This window comes from Catharus ustulatus, chromosome 1, assembly GCF_009819885.2.
Source record: "Catharus ustulatus isolate bCatUst1 chromosome 1, bCatUst1.pri.v2, whole genome shotgun sequence".
Taxonomy (NCBI): domain Eukaryota; kingdom Metazoa; phylum Chordata; class Aves; order Passeriformes; family Turdidae; genus Catharus; species Catharus ustulatus.
Genome location: NC_046221.1, coordinates 138,892,843 through 138,914,549, shown reverse-complemented (window position 1 = coordinate 138,914,549; position 21,707 = coordinate 138,892,843). Strand labels below are relative to the sequence as shown.

Below are 21,707 nucleotides of genomic sequence, written 5' to 3'. Positions count from 1 at the left end.
AACAATGTTCCCAGCTACATGGTGTCGTTCTTGGGGCTGTACTTTGCAGGGCCAGGAGTTGGACGTTGATGATCCTTGTGGGTCCTTTCCAACTTGGCATATTCTTTGATTCTTTAAGACCATCATTGCTGAGCACATCTAAAGTCTCATACAGATCTTGAGATCTTTGGTCCTCAAAGATACTTTGACATGTGGGGTTTAATTCTCTTCTTCATTAGGAATCCTGTGATTAAAATTATGTTGCATGAAAATGTGCATCTTTTCCATATGCTCTGTTATGCTTTTCTGATAGGCCCTCTTTCTTTATTATGACTTTAAATTATTTGTTTGCTATGTGCAGTGTGGTACTTTAGTAGAGGTCATAATGCTGGGGTTTGGACTGTATGTAGCATTGTGTTGCTAATGTATATGCCTCAATTGCTGGCAAAAATAAAGATCAAAAGTAGCAGTTAATTCCTCAGGGAAAACAGATCAGATTGTGTTGATGGAAGCCTGCCCTACTTTCATGAATGAAGTATTGACTCATTAGTAGTTGATTCAGAAAAGTATTTTTTTTTACCCATGAGTTAGGTAGTGTGCTTGTTTGCAATGTCAGAGTATTTGCAAACAAAATAAAGATTATCTGTTTTCTAAGAGGAAATTGTATGTGCTATTTGAAATTTGCTGACTATTTTTCATACTGGTGAAGAATAATATCACTTTGGCAATTCTGACAAGAGAGAAATGCAGAAAGGTGCTAAACTACATCAGGAGAAAACCACATAGGCCAGACACAAAATGCATTTCAAATGCAGATCATTCCCTGCAATAGCAGGTGGAGCAGTAATGCCCAACATACTCCAGGATCTGACAAGACTCCAACCTTTGTTGGCAGCAACCAGCAAGGCAGTGAAATCATTTACATGTTGTATTATCAGTCACTTCTAATGAGTGAAATGGAATGAACTCTTAAACATTCTGAGAAGATATTTTTGGAGAGAAAATAACTTGGTCAAAGGTAGCCCCCCATGAATTCAGGAAATTTTGTCATGTATTACTTAAAACACTGTAAGCAATTTGTTTTGAGTAGTTCTGACAGCAATCTGTTGAGGCAGACAGGTGCCTTGTCATTCTTATCAGAAAGTACCCCTAAATATCTGTCAAGCGTATTATTAAAACCCAAGGCATCACTTATAGCAGCTGTCTGTTTCTCAGGCTCCTATAAGAAGTTCAGTAAGAAGTATTTGATTATGCAATATAATTTACATATATGAATATATATATATTTATTCTGTGGCATGCTTCTTTCAGCTTAATGAGTTAAAATCCAGCCCTGTATTTATTTGCAATTTAAGGTTTGCAAAGGTTTGTTTTTTGTTTGTTTGTTTTAACTAAATGTACTGTGTGTCTTTGCTTTCATATGCTGTTATTTATTGAGGAGCACACTAAGGCTTTTGGCTATATCAACAGTTATATATATGTATATATACACATTAAATGTGTAAAAACCCTACAACTGTAAATGAAAGGTTTGTTAAAGGCAGTGAATTTCATTTTTGTTGAAAACAGTTTCTAATATTTTTGTGGGGTTGTTTTTTGTGTGGTTGTTTTGCAGTTGAAGAATCTGAGTTTAGAAGAGTTACAGATGAGATTAAAGGCTTTGGACCCTATGATGGAACGAGAAATTGAGGAGCTTCGTCAGAGATACACTGCAAAGAGGCAGCCTATCCTAGATGCCATGGACGCAAAGAAACGGAGGCAGCAAAATTTCTGAGTTTGTTTTACCTTCAAACATAATACTAGGAATCAGTGTGGACACTGGTAACTTTGTAAGTCGGAAGGAATTAGATTATGAGAGTTTTTAGAAATCCAATCTGTTAAATTTTCCTTCACAAGCAGTGACAATTGCAGCAGTCAAGAACATTCATATGGTGTTCTGCAAAGGCAGCAAAACACTTTACCACTTCTTTGCATTTTCAAATGTTTAATGTAATAGAAGTTTAATCTGTTACTTCCCAATCTTTTTCAGGTGTGTAATGGTAACTTGGTGTTGTACATTGGGAATTGTGTTTTGGAGCACCTGGAACGATTTCTTGATTGTGCAACACTACCAAACCTTATATTGCAATGTATTGTTCTCCCACTTAGTAGCATATTTATTATGTAATCTTTGGTTACCCTATTTATTTTATGCCTGTTTTCTGTTGGCAAGTATTAGGATAATACTGTGGAGAGCAGAGTCAAATTAGATAAAATTTCTGTTGTAGTATAATGGAAAGCTGCTCATCACTGTATTATCTTTTAAAACTCCAATTTCAACAAATATCTCGATTCAGGACAGCACTTGAACATGTGTCCAGCTCATTCATAGCAGTAAAATTTAGGAATAAAGTAAGTAATAGGCACATGTTTTTCTGCTCTCCTGAATCAGGGACTGTTGTAGTTGAGTAGTACAGTTGTTACACTACAGAGCATTCTTTGAGAGAGTATTTCTGTCATTTGTACGCACACTGAGTCAGCTGTCATTAAACAAGAAAACAAGTGCCTAATCAGTTTTATTTTTTGTTATTCAGGAGAAGCAATACTTACAGTCACTTCTTAAGTGTAAACTTCCAATTGCTATTGCAATTCTGACCAGTATAAACTTCTATTTTGCACCATAGTTTTATAATGAAGTAACAGCTACACTTTCTGGATATGTTTTTTGTTTCATTTGGGGTTTTTTTAATCATTGTTTTGAGGGGAGAGGGGAATTATTACTGCTTTGGGGTTTGTTTGTTTTCACCTTGTAGCTACAAAGGGATAGTAATTTAAAAACCAAAGAAAATAAATTGAATACTTATATTTAATAAGTATAAAAAAGAAGCAACATTTAATTGTGTTCTGAGGGGTTTGTCCTGCAATTGCTAAACATTAAAAATTCCTATATTCTTCTGTTGGTAGATTTTGGGGACTCAGAAATGCAGGACCAAGCTCTTAATAGCTTTTTACAAGTTCTTGTCTGGTTTATGTTGTGGAATATCTATTGGTAGAATTTACAACATTGTGAGAAATATTTCAGACTTAGCAGAAAATGTGATCCAGACTCTGAACAATCTACTGTGTTCTTGTTCTCTATTGAAATCTTTACTATTGTTGCCTTGTATGTAAATAACTTCACTGTGATAGTCATACTTCTCTAAACAATACAGCTGAAAAGATCTTTACATTCAGCCTTTAGCTGTTAAACTTTCAATGGTGACTACTGTATGGGCATCTTCTGTTAAACGTTTTCTGGAAGTTAGTAATCATCTCAAAGCTCTTAACATTAATTGTCAACATACGTGGACCATTTAGATGGAACAGTGCTGATTTTGGAAATGATGCATTATGTCACAAAGCTTATGCCAGTGGAAGCAAAAAAATTCTTACAGGATCATCATTCTACAACCATGCTGGTACCAGTAGTTGGGTTTGAGCCGTAGACAGCCGCCGCTGTCCTTGTCATTCTCTGTGTGTTTGCATGCACACCGCGCTCTGACATGTAAACCCTAGAGGCAAATAAATCTTAATTGTGATTGTTAGAACATCCTTATCCTCAACTCTCTTCATACTTCTTAGAGCAATGACCATTCCTTGTGAAAATGCAAGAACACAGAAGATCCATAAAAATTACTTTAGGCAAGATAAAATGCACCTGGTAGTCCTACGCCTCACATTTATACAATGAAATGATGTAAAGTAAAAAATTGTATAAACATATCACTATGTCATTAGATTATAATCATAATGTAGCAAAAAATAACAGTACCAACTTCCCCCTATTACTATGGTTCTTATTTATTTAAAGTAATTTCTGCTTCTTGAATTTTCTGTTCTCAAAAACTCAAAGGTGATTTGTGTAGATACACACACATATATATTCATATCTATATATATATAAGAGAAAATATAGAACAGGTTTAAACCATCAGGAGAGGATCCTAGCTTGCCTTTTCTTGGTGTGCCTTTTAAGCAAAGTGTCATTGTCTAGACACTCTTACCTGCATCCTCAGCAGCTAAATTTTCCCTTATCAATCTTAAACTTTTTGCACCAAAAATAAGACTTGGAGTAATGTGGCTTTACAGTGTAATAGTCAATGATGTAAAATGATCACAAATTTCTTATTTTGTGTATTCTGAAAACTTCAGTAAATGTGGTACCCTAAAGATGAACTGTAAAGGGCTATTTTAGATTAGAGCTGTTGCAATCTGACATCTGAAAGCTATCAGAAGGTAAATGACATCTCTTTTTTTTTTTGTATCCTGATGTGTCTGCATAGAAACTCAGAACTTCATGCAAATGCATGCACACAGAAATGGAAAATGCATGCATGAGAAAAATCTGAATGCCATGAATAAAACAAATAAAACAAGCTACTTAAAAGGGTGAAAAATAGCGTCTGGAGTACTGTAAACCGGTAGGTACAGGCTGTTTGTGACCAAAGAATACTTTCATGAATGAATATGAAATTAGTATGTTGCCATTCTGGTGTGGTGCAAACTGATGTCATTGTAAGAGCTGCCTTGGGCTTCAGCAGCCAGCATATGGAGCTCTGAATCCTGTGCAAGCATTAACATAGAGAAATAGGTTTTGTACTCAGAGATGGATGCAACTTATTTTTTCTTTCTTCTGTTTATGTACGTGAATCAAGTCATCCATGCTGTTGACTACACATCTCTACTGGAGGATGAGCATCTCTGTAAAGGAAAGCCAATAGTACAATTATTAAGATATTTTAAAAGCAAGCCTTGCAGGAAATCTAATAGAACTACTGACAAGTTAACCTCCAATAAGATTTTTAACCAAGCAATTTCTTGTTTGCTTCTGACTTTGTATGTGTAGGTTTAGTAAGTTAAAAAAATTTTGAAAGATCATTGCTTATTACTAAACATTTTTAATAAAAGCTAATTTTTCCTGTATAATTGTTGACTTGTTCATTCTAACTGAAGCAAAATTATCTTAATAGTATCCATTAATGTTCATTTCCGTAGTCATCCCTCATGTTTTGTTTCCTTTCTGTTACACTGTGAGCACAGAAACCCACGTCTCTCAAAGTCAGCTCTGGAAAGGATTTTTCCAGATCACAACAATGCTGCAAGTCTGAGGATCCTATGAAAGTGGATCAGGCCAGAAATCCTCAGTACTCTGTGGAAGTCCCTCTCTCTGCACTCTGATGTTGCTAAAGACCTAATCCTGAGACAGCTAAGCATCACCCAAATATCTTGGCAGTCTTCTTAGACATCCTTTACTTGGAGGTACTAGTGGACATAAGGATTTGAATTGTTCCATTGTTGTTGTCATCACACTAGAAAACCAATAGGTAATGAATAGATTTAAGTAGAAAAAGTGGCTACATTTAATGTCTTGAATATAATTCCATTGCCCATTTATTTTCTGATTTTTAAAAATTATTCCCATAAAAACTTGCCCACAAATACATTTTAGTGAAAGGAACTCATGACCGATGCTCCGTAGTGAGCCACAGTGTGTTTAAAGTCACAAAAGCCTGCTGCTAATCTGAATTAATCTGATATTTATTGGATATTATCATTATCTACTGTTTATTTACAGTAAATAACAGCTTGTTTGCATTGCACAGTGTATTCTGATGAGCGTGCACAGTGGCTTTGGACTGCTTCTCCATCCATCAGTGTGTTGAACTTTCAGATGTAAATATGGCCCATGGTGAGTGAATCCCTGCCCAAGTACATGGGATGGCCTGACTCACCATAGAAAGGCACTGGTCCTTCCAAGCAGAATGTGCGCTGTACAACTTCTGTGAAGCACTTGGTGTGCGTGTGGCTCTACCAGTGTGGTGTGATGAGAGGTTTTTTTTCTTAAGTGTATACCTGGTTATAAAGCTAATCAAAAAGATCTCATGAAGTAAGAAAGGCTTTATTTCTTCGCATTCTTAAGTATGTTCACATTCTTAAATAGGACTCCAGTTTACAGTGGCATTTCTTTCTGTGTTTCCAAAGGCAATAATGGATGTTAGATAGTTTAGGTTGGAACAGAACTCTAAGATCATCAAGTCCAGCTGTTCAGCACTGCCAAGTCCACACTAAACCATGGCTCTAGGTGCCACATCCACATGTCTCTTCAATGCCTCCAGGGATAGTGACACCGCTGCTTCCCTGGGCAGCCTGTTCCAGTGCTTGACAATCTATTCAGTGAAGAATTTTTTTCCCAATATCAAATTAAAACCTGCCCTGGTGCAACTTGAGGCTGTGTCATGCAGCTGGCTGGGAAATTTGCTGTGGGATATTTCTATGCCAGGCTGTGATGCAGCAATGTTATGCCCACTATTGCCAATGGAAGCCTTGGAGAAGACACATCCTGGGTAGCCCGTGTTGTTTCTCATGATTGTGTTGTGCCAGATGGAGTAATAGCTTAAGCTTTTTGGAGAAAGGCAAATTACATTGATACCTTGGTGTGAAGTCATTAAGTTGCATTTGTGAAATACTTTTTCACAAAATGTGTTTCTCCTCTTTGTTCAGTGCATTCATTCTGGAAAGGGCCTATCTTTTACATAGTATGCTCTCATCCATTTTTATTTGGTTTAATGTGTTAGCATTTTTAAAGTATATGTGAAAATTCCCCATATTTTCCTTCTTTTCTTCCTCCAACTCAGGAAAATAAATGTGGGCATTACTTTTAAGAGCATCCCCCGAGCTAAGTGTCCTTTGGACATAGTGGGCACATGCAAATGCCAGCAACAGCTTTTATTCTCTTCTTCTGTTCAGAGATCACTGAAGTGAAGTCTCAGGTGTCCTGGTTTTCCTTCCTTTGAAAGGATGGGATGTTCAGATTCTAAGCAAATCTTTCAGAATAATTGTTAGTCCCAGACCAACAGATGCTTTATACTTTTTTCCATTATTTGCTAATGGAAACAGTCCTCAGGATAGATTCACACTTCATTTCACTAGGCCTTCAGAGAGTCATCTGAGTTGGAGAAGAGTGGTATTTGTCACAGAAACAGGAAGAAAGAAATAATTTTTTAAAATTTTCTTTGAGGAGAGAAGAAAAAGCATATGGCATCTGCACCTGGTCAGGCTGCTTATGAGGCTAGCTGTGGATGTGAGGAAAAAATGTGTTGGCTGACAAAAGCAAACCAGGTAGTCATGTACAACTTACTGCTCTGTGTTGATGTTTCACATCTGATTTTCTTCCATTCATGTTTATTATCTTCTATGTTCATGCTTTATTTATCCTGTGTTTACTTTAAAGATAAAAGCTTTAATTTTTTTGAACTTTATACATGGAAATATACCATAACAATGCCAAGTAAATAAAAATGGTAAAAGAACCTAATCAAAATCACTAAAGTGGGGGTGTTTTCTCCTCCTTTCTTTCCTCACTCCTGTCTGGGGTTACAGAGGCTTCTGATGGCTAATGTTTTTCTGTGCATGGAGAGATTTTTCATGCTCCAGCCCTGGGCAGACATGGATGGAGATGGTTTTGTCAAGAGGGCTGGATGGGCTCAGGATGCACCTGCTCAGGATGTCCTGTAAGTGTTGTGCCCTGCTGGAAGCTGCTGCTCTCTTCCTGCTCCTCTCCCTGCTGGGCCATGGGGCAGGCACTGAGGCTCCTGCAGAGTGTGAGGAACCAACACACAGCAGGGAGTCCTGCTTTGCCAAGAGACTCAGTGTGAACCTGGAAGCTGTTCATCCCCAGCAGGGTAGCACTAAGCTCAAGTCAACGCCTGTGGTCTGGGAAGCTTGCAGGAGTCAGCTGTTATCTCAGGGAGAAAGCCATGCTGTGGTGGCAAACAGCTTTTGATGCCACTTGACTTTGTTGGCTAGACTGCAACATGGCCATAGCTCCCAATAAGGCTTGTTCAGACCAAGGAGTCTGAGAATCCCATTTAACCCTTGGGAAAGATAAAGTTCCTTGTAGCTATTTTTTTATTGATGTACAAAAAATATTTAGGAAATTATCTCAGTGCAGTGGAATTGATAGCATCAGCTAACAATCTCTCCATGCCCTGTGCCAGGACTTTTCTTAGCACATTAGCACTACGCCTCAGCCTCCCAAGTTCCTACTGTGGGTACTGGGTTTAGCTTTGCCAGAAGTGATGGTGGGAGCAGGAAGTTTTCATGTACAAACAACCATTGTTCTTGCCTGGTGCTGGTACTTGTTTGGTGCAAACAGGCCTTTCTAAAACCCATAGAAAATTCTGAGGGGATAAACTGGGCATTAAGCAGGGAGCTGCTCAGGCAGCAAGAAGACATTGGAAGGAATTAAACTGTAATCTGATTCTGGGCTCAAATACAGGTTTTCTGCTTGTCACAAGGGGGGAAAACATCAATGGTATTCGCCATTTACCATGGCATTGCAAACCCCAGCGACCTTAAATTATTTTTTTCATTAGGTATTACAGCTTCAGAAGTTAAATTTGTAAATAGACATGACCACATGCTAATGTACCTGGATATATTTTTCTCTAATTGGCAAATTAATTAAGCCACATGTTGTTTACTAAAAACCTTCTCCCTGTGGATATTTCTTCTGAGGATAGTTATTATATATTGCAGCTTCTCTCCCTAGCTTCTCACAGAAAAAAGCTCAGCCCTCCTAGTCCTGTTTTGCTCCTCCAGACAGTATTTGGAGCTGACCAGTGTAATTCTTCAGCTGTTCCTTTGCTGCATACAGGTGTGCCCAGAAGCAAGCACCCTGCCCCCCCCATTCCTCCTTTCATTCGCTCGGTGTCACTGGAAGGATTGATGCATGAGAAGATGGCTGTGGCTCTCAGATGTTTTTTCTCCTATTCGGATCTTTCTGCTGCTTTGCACTCCTCCTGGGCTCCCAAGGCTTTCATGGTCACTGTTAAAAAAGCCTCACAGCAAATACATCAAAGAGGGAGACCAAAAGCTTTTGAGTTGATTTATATGACACTAAGCCTTTTGTGTGATGCATCAATTGATATTTCATTTTTATTGCAGTATAGTGGGGTCTATAGGCTTAACAGCAAGAGGTGTCCTTTTGATCTCTCATCACGCATGAAAACAGGTGTCATTGTCCAGAGATTATGGAGGTCAGAGATTATTTGAGGAAGGATTAAGTAGAAGTACCATTTTTCATAGCAACCATATCCAAAAGCATGAGATTCTTTTAAAAGTGCAGGTGTTATTTCAATCTAGATAAGTCATATTTATTTGTCATATACCATTTTTTCCTGCTGAAAGAAGACTAGAATTTTTCAAAGTGTTCTGTATTAAAAATGCAGAAACAAGTCAAATGCTCCACTTACAAGTACAATTAATAAAATAACTTTTTCTGAGTCTCCTGAAATCCAGAAGAAATTTTGGGTTGTTTTTCCTGTTAGTTGATCTTTACAGAAAATGGCTGTGAGACTGTTCAGAAAATGATGGGGTGACTGTATTAATGTTCAGCACTGCACTGATGTGTATATACACATGCAATTGCTTAGTCCAAATCTGATTTACCTCAGAAAGTGAACAGAATTCTCTGATGTGGTGACTACTGGTTCAGTATTTCAATAAATACAACTGAAATATTGCTCTGACTCATTCCAATAGTCCCTCATCCTGTTAGGAACTCTAAAACAACCAAAGCAATTTGGTAACCCACTATAGGTATGTGGGTATCTCTCCTGCTAAGGAAACACATCCACCACTGATTGCTCATCTTTTATAAAAATAGATTTGTTTTTGAGGCTGTTTACATTCCACAGTGTAATGTGGGTAAAATCAATAGCAATACTGTTGTATTAGATTCAACAAACACAAGAAACCTATTTCTCCTAGTTAATGTTAATTACAACTTTTGTTGACTAGCACATGTTTAGACAACCACCAAATATGTAATCATTAGAGTAAGTAAGGAATTGAGAATCTCTAGGGTTATAGGACCAGCAATACAGTAGTCCTGCATCATAAAAATTAATGCAAATTTATTCCAAGAGTAGGTATAATTTGAAGCCTTTTAGGTGTAGTTAGTGTTGATTTATTCAGCCCATCAACTGACATCAGTTTATACATCTCATAGCACTTGCCTTCAGTTACTGCCTCCACAAAAAGCTCAACAGTTTGGTCCTATCTTTCAGCTAAAGTAGGAGAAAGTCTTATTTGCACAGTATTTGATTAATGTGAACTGAAGTGTTTGGTTCAGCTCTTTTTGCTCTAGAACAAGGAGCAACCATTCTGGCTTTTTTAGAAGAGATTGGTGCTCCATTTCTGAGCTTTCTTCCAGTTTCTGTCGTGATCAGTGGGTCGAGGCTGCTCAGGGCTGAATGGGCACTGTGCTGCAGAGCCAGACAGCTGCTGTGTTCCCTCATCACAGCAAGTGACAGAACCTGCACAGCCTCACCTTCCCAAAATATTGTGAGGCTGCCAATCTCACGTTTGGAGTGCCATGCAGCTGACCCAGGTGAGGGGAGGGTATGTCTGACTTCCCTGGCTGTGCTTAGAAATTTGAACTTGAAACTTTTGGAAGGTAGTCTCTGATTTTTGCTCCAGATCTCTAAATGAAATCATGCAAGACATGACTGTCTTGTGCACTTTGCAAGGAAAGAGTTGAAACACTGTTCAGTTGCAGCTTTGTTTTCTGTTCAGGTTTATTCCTTTTTTCTGGGCTGCATTGGATTAATGCTTTATTTTAAAAGCTGAACTGAAATAGACTTACTTTTCATTCCCCATGGCTTTCTTCTCATCTTCTCTGGCAAGATGAAAAGATGCACTGTGCTTTTATAATACTGCTTTCTCAGGATGGAAAATTGTCAAGTGTCTTGTTTCAGGTGTCATTAACTGTCTAGCAAAACCTTTTTCTTCTGTATTCTTGGTACATCTAGACTGACCTTTCTCTGAGTCTAAAGGGATTCCTAAGGAAAGCAAATGCGCCTAGAAACACCTGCCACCTCTGTTTCGTTCCCAGCATGTTAAATTGTTTTGGTGCTCTGGGGCTCCTGCCGAGTATGAGGAAGCATATTTGTATTTTTGTGTGCTGGCGGATGCGCCAGTGCTGTGTTACTACACACATGAAGCAGAGTCTTTTGTGCTCTCCAGCACTGCCCTGGTAGCACTGGGTAGAACACCAGTACAGTTCCAGCTTGGGGAATGTAGAGCCAGGAGTGGGGCTGCCCTCAACAATGTATAAGGAAGGCCCAAGCACTTTTGACATCAAAAGCATAAGCAAAATTTCCCTATATTTATAAAGCATTTCCAATTCTGCAGCTGAGATGGCCCTTGTGAAAATCAACTGCCAGAGCTGGTAGTTCACTTGCCAGGCTGAGTAAGGAACGTTTGGAGAAGGAGCTGCATCCTGACTTTGGCTGGTTGCAGTGTCCCTGTTGTGGGGCCTGCCTTGCCTCTCTGCTGACCATGCAAGAGAAGGGGAGTAGGATGGGGATAAGCCACTCCTCTGGAAGGTGCTTGTAAGTGGCATCAGCCTCTTCCCTGGTTTCAGCTGTCTTTAGAGCATGCTCCCGAAGGGAATGCTGAGAACCAGCTCACCAAAGAAAAATACATTCAGAGCTTCTTCCTTCAATAGGAACGGATCACAATGTTAAAAAATGATCATGCTGATGGTGGCAGTAGGAAGGTGTGCCTTGGTATGGAAAGAAGAAAGAAACAACATAGAGAATAGATTTTTCCCAAAAGTAAATCACAGTTTTGACATGTTATGTTTTGCCATACTTGGAAAACCTAACATAGGGAGGTGGTAGCCCATAGTCTGATGTGCCCAGGCACTGATACAACAGAAATAAATTAGAATTTACCTAATGGTAATCAAATGGATGGTCCTTAAGGGGGCTGTGGTAGGGTGTCAGTATTCAGAACATTTCATAGAATGGGACAGAACATGAATTTCAAAAACAGCATAGTAATTTGAAAGGATAATCTCCACGGAAAGTTGATGGGATTGATGTTCCTAAGTGAAACTCCAGATCCTCATTTTGCTGTATTTCAACCCCACCACATCACCTTTCCTCTGATGTCATGGAGGCTACAGGAATGCCTGTGTCAGGCCATGGCAGGTGGAGAGGGTGAAGCAGGAGGTACAGGACTAGGCCTGGGCAGCACAGCAGCTGCTGACAAGCAAACTGTGCTGCTGTGTGAATACCACTCATCTTCCAAGTAAGATTAAGAGTTTGCTTTGAAATTCAACAGTGTCATCAGTGGAATAATCTGCTCAAAGCTACATAGACTTTTGCAGCACACGGAACACCTGCACACTGGGTGACAACAAGCAGATGTTGGACCATGCATCTGAAAGTGGGCAGCTCTTAGGCTGCTTTAGATCTATAGAAGAAATTGTCAGATTTGTAGCAGTCTTCGTCCAGTTCCTGAAGAACTTAGTCTTGTTTGTATCTGAACAGGGATGTGTGAAAAGCCAGAACCAATTAGTACCTTTAAAGAAAAAAGCAGAGTGGGAGGTGTGATGTTTCTTTGCACTTCTGTGAAGCTGGAATGCTGGATTTGTGCCACTGCCTCTTAAGGCAAATTCATGTGTTTATCCAAGTGAGGACCTACATGATTTAGGGTTGTGTGTAAAGGGTGAGGCAATGTCAGGCAAACAAATTTCTGCAGTGGGAGGTCAGTATAAGTCCCAACACCTGTGAGATGATTCTCCATCCTTATTTCTAACAGGGCCAATAAATTCCAGAGCCAGACCTTTGCCAGCAGTGTCATATGATCTCGGGAAACACTTTCTAGATGGTTTGGAGGTTGCTTCCTCCACTTGACAACCCATAATTTTATATGAGAGGTGAAGAGATCCACAATCTTTAATGAGAATTATGTTTCTTAGCAGCTTCAATGATTGCTCTGTAGAACTCTTGCTTTGAATAATGTATTACCCATTGCTCTATTTTTAACCCTCTAAATTATTCTCAGATGAGAAACATAATTTTTTTTTTTTTACGGAGAAAGGCAGAATCAGTAAAAGATGCTTCAGAATGTTCAGATGGGAACATTCTTTTACCCTGTCTGACTAGTGTGCAACTTGAAAGTTAGTTACAGCAGATCAGATTAATTTCTGGTGTAACTTAATGGGAAGCCAGGTGCATAAATTGGAAAAGAAAATAAGAATAACATAATGAGAAAAGAATAGTTCTGGCACAACACTCCACCAAGGGATATGAATGGCGCCTTGGGTTGAATGTTGTTTGAAAGCACCATCAAAGGTAGATTAAAGTCAGGAGTATTGTGGGAGGAAATGGATAACCAGCACAGCAGGAGCAGTTACTCCAGAGGCTTTCTGCTGCTTATATGTGCACAGCTGGGGCCTCTAGGGATGGGGTTATTTTGGAAGAGATGAAAGGTCGTGTCAAGTTGATTTAGTGCCTCCAAATGCTGGTGGTATGTTGTTTAGTCCCTAATCCGTCAGGTACAGAACAAGAAGCTTGTACTGTTTGTTCAACTGAAAAATGTGGGTTCCCCACCACAATCACCAATTAAGAGCATTTCTAAGAATAGAAATCTAGCCTGATGTGCATGTTTAAAACAACTTATCTTCACAATGAGGCCCAGGCTTCTCTTTGATTATAATATATACTCAGAATATCCTGAAACTTAAATCAGTTCTAGATCCCTGGTGAAAGTTAATTTTTTATGCATTTAATTTCCATTTTGTGGCACAAAACTGAGTTCTTGAGTGCGTTACACACTACTAGGACAAGACACACAGTACAAAGAGCACCAGATACAGTAGTTCCCTGCAGTCTTGTAAAGTTCTATACAAAAAGGTACAAATACTAGAGGTATTAAATTTGGAAAACTAAATGCAAATTTTTTTGTTTTTAAGTTTGCAATATGAAGTAGCCCATGCTCTATATAACATGAGAGGAAAAACCAGTCTGTTTTCAAAATGGAAAGTCTGCAGGGAAAGAGAGAATTAGCAAGTGATGAAAGTAAATGAGTAATAAACCAGGCAATAATACAAAATCTGAACATACATAAAAAGCTTAATCACAATCTATATATAGATTTTACATCTCAGGAACATAATGTAACATATTGCTTCTCAAGGGCATCTCTGACTCTCCTAATAGCCTAGATTTGTACTAGAAATCCAGATTCTCTAACAGTTTATTCCTGGGAATAAAGCTTGAAATATTACCACAATTCTCATTTAAATAATACAAAGCTCTCAGACGAAAGAGAGTAGGCACAGCATTTCCACTGGTCCCACGAAGGTGACTGTCACAGGCAGGAGGAGCACAGGCCAAGCCAATGTTCTTCAGAAAACTGCACATCCACACTAAGGAGATTCCTGACCACAGAAATTATCCAATTCTGAAGAAAGTGGTAAGTTAGTCCTCTCATCCTTCAATTCTGACCCAGTGGGTTATGGAAGTGCAGATGCCCTGTTCTCACACAGCGAGTGAGGAAGTCTGGCTTAAGTACTGACTATGCAAAAAATACCCCATGTCTTCTCCCCTGTGAGGCTTTGAAAAGATTGCATTTTTTCTTCAAAGTGTAATGTAAACATTTTCCTATAGCTCTTATTTAATGAGAGATAAATTTTATCAGTACTTACTGCACTGAGCCCTAGAATAGACATTACTTCTTAAAATGTCAGGAAACGTGTGCCTTATTCTTCCTTACCTAGGTCTTTTGAGGAAGCTAAGATAGCAACATTACTTAAATCATTGAATTGTTATTCTGCTCAGTGAAAAATTGTGTTAGTCATAAGCAATTATTAAAACTGCTGTACAATAATGTCCAATGCTCAAACATAATAAGGTGTGCCTTATTCTTCCTTAACTAGATATTTTGGGGCAGCTAAGACAGCAACATTACTTAAATCATTAAATTATTATTCTGCTGAGCAAAAAATTCTGTTAGTCATAAACAAATATTGAAACTGCTATACAATACTGTCCATTGCTCAAACATAATAAATCTAAGCAGAAGTAAAGCAAAAAAATTGGGCTACCTCCCCTAGCATGGTATGGGGAACAGGACTTGTAAAAAGAAAACTAAAAGGAAGCTTGAGAGGTATAAACCTGCGAAAATACGTATGCAAGGCCATATGGCTGCTGTCTATAAATACACTAAAAGGAAAATGAAATATTTAAGCTAAAGAACAGTGTTGGCAAAAGAAAAAAAATAGTGGTATAAAGCAGCCATTAATAAAATTGTGCTAAAAGTTGTGCAAGCCTTGGAGAGCTGGAATTGTCTTCAGGAGGAGGGGGGAGCAAAAATGTGACTACTTTTAACATGGAGTAAATTAAGTTTATGAAAGGAATTCCTGTGCACTGTGTGAAGTAATTGTCATGATAATAAGAGCATCTTAAATTTCAGTACTTTATTTATTTAGTGTCTTTGATCAAAAGCACTTATATAAAAATGCAATAATGAAAATTCCTTTCAACCAGTACAATAAAAGTTGGAATTCCTTGGGTATTTCATTTTCTTTAGTAAAATGCAATTTGGGCATGTTCCAGTCAATATTTGCAGAAATGACAGAGCATCAGCCCTACAAATAATAATAAAGCTAGAACGTAAGATAAGCTATAGGTTATTGAAATGATGTGTTGCAAAGTTAAATCCAACCTTTACAGTGTTCAACTAGCAACAGCTGAGGGAATTTGTGGCTCTTTGGCAAGTCTACAGGTCTCACCAAATAACTGTTCTGAAAGTGCCTGGTTTTCAGTTCTGTAAATCTACTGTTTCTGAAACTGAGATAAAACCACTGCTTGCAGCTGACTTCTTCAAAAGCCCCAACCAACAGACACAGTTTGCAGTGTCCTTTGCATCGGTGAGAGAATTTGGCACCCTTGCAGCTTGTAACCTGGCTGGAGGGTATGTGCTGCCCACACCCACCTCTTCCTCCCCTTGTTTTTTTCTTGGCATTTCAGATCAACAGGTGACCTCATGCTGCTCCCTGTGTGAGGTGGCTGTTTGTGGGTGTGTCATAGTTTACAAGTGTGCAGTATGAATCAGGGACAGGAGTATTGAATTTATGGGAGTCGGCATAAATTGAATTGAACCAGCCCTATCCGGAAGTGTAAACCTTAGCAAAAAGTTTCAAGTTTGGACACCAAATTCAGGTGATCTAGGTCTGCCTTCAGGACCATGTATGTGGCACTTTCAATTCAGGGACAGCAAGTAATGGTTTGCCAATTGACTTATAACTTGTGCAGGCTGTGTTAAAAATTGGTAAGGTTGGAAAGGACCTTTCCCCCTCACACTTCATGGCCTAAATCAGCTACTAAATGATGTAAGGGCAGGGTGTTCAAAGGAAATGGGGTGGGAGGTAAGTTATTTCACACTGTGTATTCTGTCACAGATCACTGGGCAAACAGAAATCCAATCCTGGATGCTCAGCTTTCTGGTTTTTAGGTGGATCTGATACAGCGCCAAAAGATCCAAACCAAGCTGCAACCTCTAATAGCCTAAATTAGGCAATTACCTATTCATACCATATTTGCTTTATTTTGTTGGTTGAGCCACCTTTTGTTATGGTTTAAAAACACAGTCTTCCAAACAAAACAATTTCAGCTTTAGTATTTTAATTTCCCTTCTAACTAGCTTGCATTTGACTTCTGTACCTCTATAGTCTTCACAAGTAAAACTAACAAAAAAATTAATTAGAACATTATATGTAATGAACGGGATGGAAAAGCAGTAGGATCTGAAGAGAAATAGTGTTCTGCCCTCTGAGTGACAGTAGTTTGTTTTTAGCACAAAAGTAAAAAGAGGGAAGCAGTGGCTTCTGCCTGTTGACTACAAGTGTTTGATCTCTGTACAATGTGTAAGGGAGGAGACTGAGCACTCAAAAAACAACTCTATGCAGATTCATTATTACTCTTGAAATTGCATATGATCTGTTCTCTAATTTTTTTTTTTAAACAAGTACATGCCAGCCCTTGAAAGGATTTAAATTGACTACATCACAGAAGTAGGTAGGAGGATCTACCCACAGATAGTGCAGTATTAAGTTCTTTATCTGTTCCCTTCTTAGGCCCTTATACTCTCCCTTAGCTGTAAATTGAGAGTTTCTTTCAGAGTGAAAATGGTTTTTTGCTTAGAGATTCCTTGGCATAAATTTTAATGGAATTGTCTGTCATCAACACCTGCTTTCAAGCTTTACTGATAAAATTAGATTTTATATCTCAGCATCACATATGGCATCTTTATAATTAGTCTTTTTGCAGTATATGAATGTCAGTTCCTAAAATGCTGCCTGTACTGTTCATGTGGGAATATTTCACTTCATTAATCAAATCCAAGTTTTTCATTGGAGCTTCTAATTGTTTAAAGCCCACATCTTCATGTGCCTAATCTCAAAAACATTTTGATGGACTCATACAATTTGCAGCTGCACTGGGACCAAACTGTGAGCAGATTCCTTCTGGAAATGGGATCCTGAGAGCTCTGTATGGGTCTCCATACCTAGAGTCACTTGTGGAAATGTAGTCTTTGAATATATAGCTATCTGAAAATGAGGGATGACCTTCTTCAGAGGGCTCAGTATTGATCTAATATTGGAAACAGAGGAAGGTGTATGCCCAAGAGATTCTGAAAAATATTACTATACATAACATTTCAGAAGAATACCCAGATTTTAACACACATACTCAAGAGTAAGCAAACTTACAGGTGTTTTCAGGCAAGTGATGATCAGAATTACTGGTCAGCAATATAGGTAGAAGTGTTCCTGTATCAGTGACTCACAGGTGGCTGTTTCAAACCATTGTAAAATGCATGGGAAGTCCTATACTAGTACAGACACCAGTATAGGTGATTTTTTCATTACTCATGTCACAGTTGAGAATTTTTATTCCACTTGGGTACATTCATTTCTCTGCTCAGATGAGAAAATGCACAAAGTAACAGATCATCACTATACCACTATCACTAATGTCATGGAAGTGGTAACATTTGTATGGAACAGTCAGCATTTAGTACCCTTATGCAACAGGATGAAAATGTGCAAACTGTTAACTTGTAATAGAAATGTCTTCAGTTTCTCAAGTGCAAAGTGCAGTGTCAGCAACACTATCTTCTAAAAAAAAAAAACAAACAAAAAACCAAATAGGAAAACATTTATAAACATAGCTCTTGATAGCTCTCATGCAAACTGCAGTCAGACTTGTACACTAATGCAGTGAATCATTCAGGCTCAGCTCACTGGGGGTACTCCTGCTCATATTGGTCAGACTGGCCATAAGGGATTTAACTTTATAAGCATAGTAGTCCCTTAAGTTGACAGATGGAACTTCTTTCATGCCATCACCAAAATCACAGCTTCTCATGGCACTCTCTAACTGCTTCTGACGCCTATAGAAGTGGGAGAATTTATTAAAGATCAGTGTAATGGGGAGCACTACCACTAGGATACCAGCTAGGATACATGCAGATGCCGTCAACTTGCCAGCAGTGCTCCCTGGCACCACATCCCCGTAGCCAACTGTGGTCATACTAACAGTAGCCCACCACCAACAAGCAGGGATGGTGGCTAACCCCTCATTCTCTTCTTTCTCAATGGTGTAAGCCACTACTGAGAAAATGGAGATGCCAACAGAGAGGTAGAGTAAAAGAAGCCCCACCTCTCTGTAGCTATACTTCAGGGTGGCTCCGAGAGACCTGAGACCTGTGGAGTGTCTAGCAAGCTTTAATATGCGGAAGATCCTCATGAGTCTCAGGACTTGTGCAACTCTGCCTAAATTTGCTAAAGTCGGACTGCTTTCCACCACCAAGTTGACAATTAATGTAATATAAAAGGGAAGGATAGACATTAGGTCAATCAAATTCAGGGCATGCTTGAAAAATTTTAAAAAGTCAGGAGCTACTGCAAATCTCGCCACCAGTTCAAAAGTGAACCATGCAATACCAAAATGTTCCACGATTTCAAAGCGAGGGTCTTCCTCGGGGTTCCCGTTGCTGTCAACAATCTGGAAGTCTGGGAGGCTGTTCAGGCACATGGTCACAATGGAGCCCAGCACCACCACTATTGAAAGGACACTGAAGATGCGGCTTAAAACTGAGTACCCAGGATTATCCAAAGCAAGCCAGAGCTGCCTCCTGATGTTTCCAAAGGGCTGTTTGTCAAATTTAGAGGCGTCATTGTAGAATGCCAAAATCTCATCAAAAGAAGATGTCGTACTTTCCTGGTCACTTTGTTCCTCCCATTTCTCTTGGTCTGGCTCCATTTTCCTCCCATGGTAGCTATAACTGCAGCAGGAGTCTATAAAGAATTCATTGATTCCCCAATATTCAATCTCCTGGCTGAAAGAAAACACACAGAGTTCACCCATCACATGGAGCTTGCCAGTGTTATAAAAATGTAGTACGTAAGGAAAGAGCTCGGGGTTCCTGTCAAAATAAAATTCATTCTTGGTGTCATCATAGTCATCACAAAGCTCCAGTATTGACTCCTTTGAGTGGCAGCTCAGCAATTTGCCCAGCCTGGTCTCAGGGAACCTTAATAATGTGTTGGATCTCATCTTTTTCTTAAAGCCTCCAACGTTGATGCTGATCTCATTGTCTTCAAAATTCGCTTCAGATAAAGCCCTCAGACTCTGCCCTGTCATAGTGAGCTCCTTCCAAATGTGGGTAGGGAATGAAAACCTAGGATACAATTACACAGAAAGTTGGCAGAATGAACAAATCTACAGCATGTTCACCTACTGATACTTGCTCTCTTTATTTCTTTTCTTTTTATTTTATTTTTCTTTCCCTTTCCTTTTTATTTCTTCTTTCTCTCTTTCATTCTCTCTCCTTCTTCCCTTCTCTCATTTCCCTCTCCCCCCTTTCCCCCTTTCCTCTATTTTTCCCCTGTTCGCTCGCTTTCCCTCCCTTTTTCTCCCTCTGCCCCCGTTTTTCCCCTTTCCCCCCTTTTCTTTTCTCCCACTGAAGACCTTGAGGGAGGCTCCTTTGTTCCCATTGCAGGCTCCTGTCCCTCCCCTCGCCCTTCACCTGGGCTGCGGCTGTCGCTCCCACCATCCCCCGTTACTCACGGCCTTTGTGCCACCGGGGCGTGCGCGGACCTTTCATTCCCTCCCGACCCCGCCACGCAAGGAGCCCCCGCCGCCGTCCGGGCTCCCGTCCCTCGCCGCGCCTCGGGGGCCGGAGTCCCGCTCCGACCCGCGGGGAGCCCGCCCCGCCCGGCTCCGCGCTCTCCGCGCTCTCCGCGCCCGCCCTACCTGCTGCCTCAGCGGCCGCGGCCCCGCTGCTGCCCCTGGCCCCCGCCCGCCATCCCCGCCGCCCGCGGGGGCCGCCAGGGCTCGCCTCGCTGCCCGGGGCTGCCGGGGAGTGCCGGTGCCAGGGAGTGCCGGTGTCGGGGGGGTGCTGGTGCCGAGAGGGTGCTAGTGCCGAGGGGATGCTGGTGCCAGGGATGCCGATGCCGGGGGGATGCTGGTGCCGAGGGGGTGCTGGTGCCAGGGATGCCGGTGCCGGGGGGTGCTGGTGCCGGAGGGGTACCGGTGCTGGGGGAATGCCGGTGCCGGGGGGTGCTGGTGCCGAGAGGGTGCTGGTGCCGGAGGGGATGCTGGTGCCGGGGATGCCGGTGCCGGTGGGGTGCCGGTGCCGATGCCGGGCCGGACAGGGCAGGGCAGGGCAGGGCAGGGCAGGGCAGGGCAGGGCAGGGCAGCACGGCCCCGCCGGCCGCGCGGTGCTGAAGGGACAGCGGCCGCCCCGCTCAGCGGCGGGAGGCGGCGGCACGCCCGCTCGTCATGGCGACGACCCCCGCGGCTGCCGCCCGCCCCCGCCGCTCCCACCTACCCCCGGCCCGACCCCCGGCAGCGATCGGGGCGGGTGGGTGGCGGCCGGGGGCTGCGGAGGGGCGGTCCGGCGGAGCCGGTGTGCCGGAGGTGGCGCCGCTCGCTCTTGCCCCCGCGCATCGGCGGCAGCGGCGCCGCAAACTCGGGTTTCCTCCCCACCGCGATCTTGCTTCACGCCGGCTCCGAGCGGCACAAGCTTCCCGGGGGACGGGGGCCGCCCACCCACGGCCGCAGTGGCTCCGAGCACCGCGGACCCGGTGCCGAGGGGCGCTGCCCGCCCCCGCCGCTCTCCCCCTCACGCCGGGCGGGCACCGGGCGAGCCGGTGCCGCTGCCCCGCCCGCCCATGGCCAGCGGGCCCTCGCTGCGGCGCCGGGGCAGGGTCCCTGCGGAGACTGGCAGTAGGAAAGACGGGGCCACTTGTCAGAGCAGTTCGGTGTGAGGGGAGCGGAGCTGCGTGTTGAAGCTGCTCGTCGCCCCCTCAATTGCCGGGTGGGAGTCCCCGAGCCCCGCACAGAGCCCTGCCACCGTTTCGGGAGGGATAACCCCGAGCGGCTGCACCTCGGGCAGGGCAGGCAGGAGAGCTGACCTCCCTGCGCTGCTGCTCTTGGTGGGTACACTTCTCGTGCTAGCACATGGAACAGTGTCCAGCTACTCGGTCAGCGATGGCAGTGTCCCTGCCCACACTGCAGGCGGCTGGGAAGAAATCTCCCCTCTGTTGCTGAGCCCGGGGTGAGGCCGAGATTCTCGGGGAGAAGCCTGATAGTGGCAATCCCTGTGCACCTGACCCGCCCTGAGCAGGGCTGGCTGTGCAGAGCGAGACAGGCGCTTTATGCCGGGATAAGCCACATCGGCTCCTGCCAGCTCTCACTCACGCACCTGAAGTCTGGCTGCTGGACACGGACTGCTGTCAGTGCTTTGTAGGGCTAGGGTGTGCAGGGGGACGAAGATTCCTCGCTTGCTTCCCTCAGCCCTGTCAGAGCCCTGAGCGCTCCAGCCCCATGCATCACCTTCGGCTT

General features: G+C 42.0%; 2 protein-coding genes across 4 annotated transcripts in view; one reads left to right on the top strand and one right to left on the bottom strand.

Moving 5' to 3' along the window:
• Nucleotides 1-3,768, top strand: part of STK3 (serine/threonine kinase 3) — a 132,686-nt gene extending 128,918 nt beyond the window's left edge. The window contains exon 11 of the mRNA XM_033071226.1: nucleotides 1,595-3,768. Within this exon, the coding sequence (XP_032927117.1) occupies nucleotides 1,595-1,753 (159 nt within the window). The 3' untranslated portion in view covers nucleotides 1,754-3,768. The remainder of the gene's footprint in view (nucleotides 1-1,594) is intronic.
• A 9,788-nt stretch (nucleotides 3,769-13,556) lies between these two features.
• Nucleotides 13,557-20,172, bottom strand: KCNS2 (potassium voltage-gated channel modifier subfamily S member 2). 3 transcript variants are annotated; one of them, XM_033073462.1, is made up of 2 exons: nucleotides 20,115-20,172; nucleotides 13,557-19,539 (listed from the first exon to the last, which is right to left on the bottom strand). In XM_033073462.1, exon 2 carries the CDS (start codon nucleotides 19,500-19,502, stop codon nucleotides 18,069-18,071), a length of 1,434 nt encoding a protein of 477 aa, XP_032929353.1. In that variant the 5' UTR covers nucleotides 19,503-19,539; nucleotides 20,115-20,172; the 3' UTR covers nucleotides 13,557-18,068. The 3 variants fall into 3 exon arrangements, with proteins under 3 accessions (XP_032929353.1, XP_032929346.1, XP_032929337.1); XM_033073455.1 differs by lacking the exon at nucleotides 20,115-20,172 and adding an exon at nucleotides 19,929-20,037; XM_033073446.2 differs by lacking the exon at nucleotides 20,115-20,172 and adding an exon at nucleotides 19,830-19,895.
• Nucleotides 20,173-21,707: the final 1,535 nt, after the last annotated feature.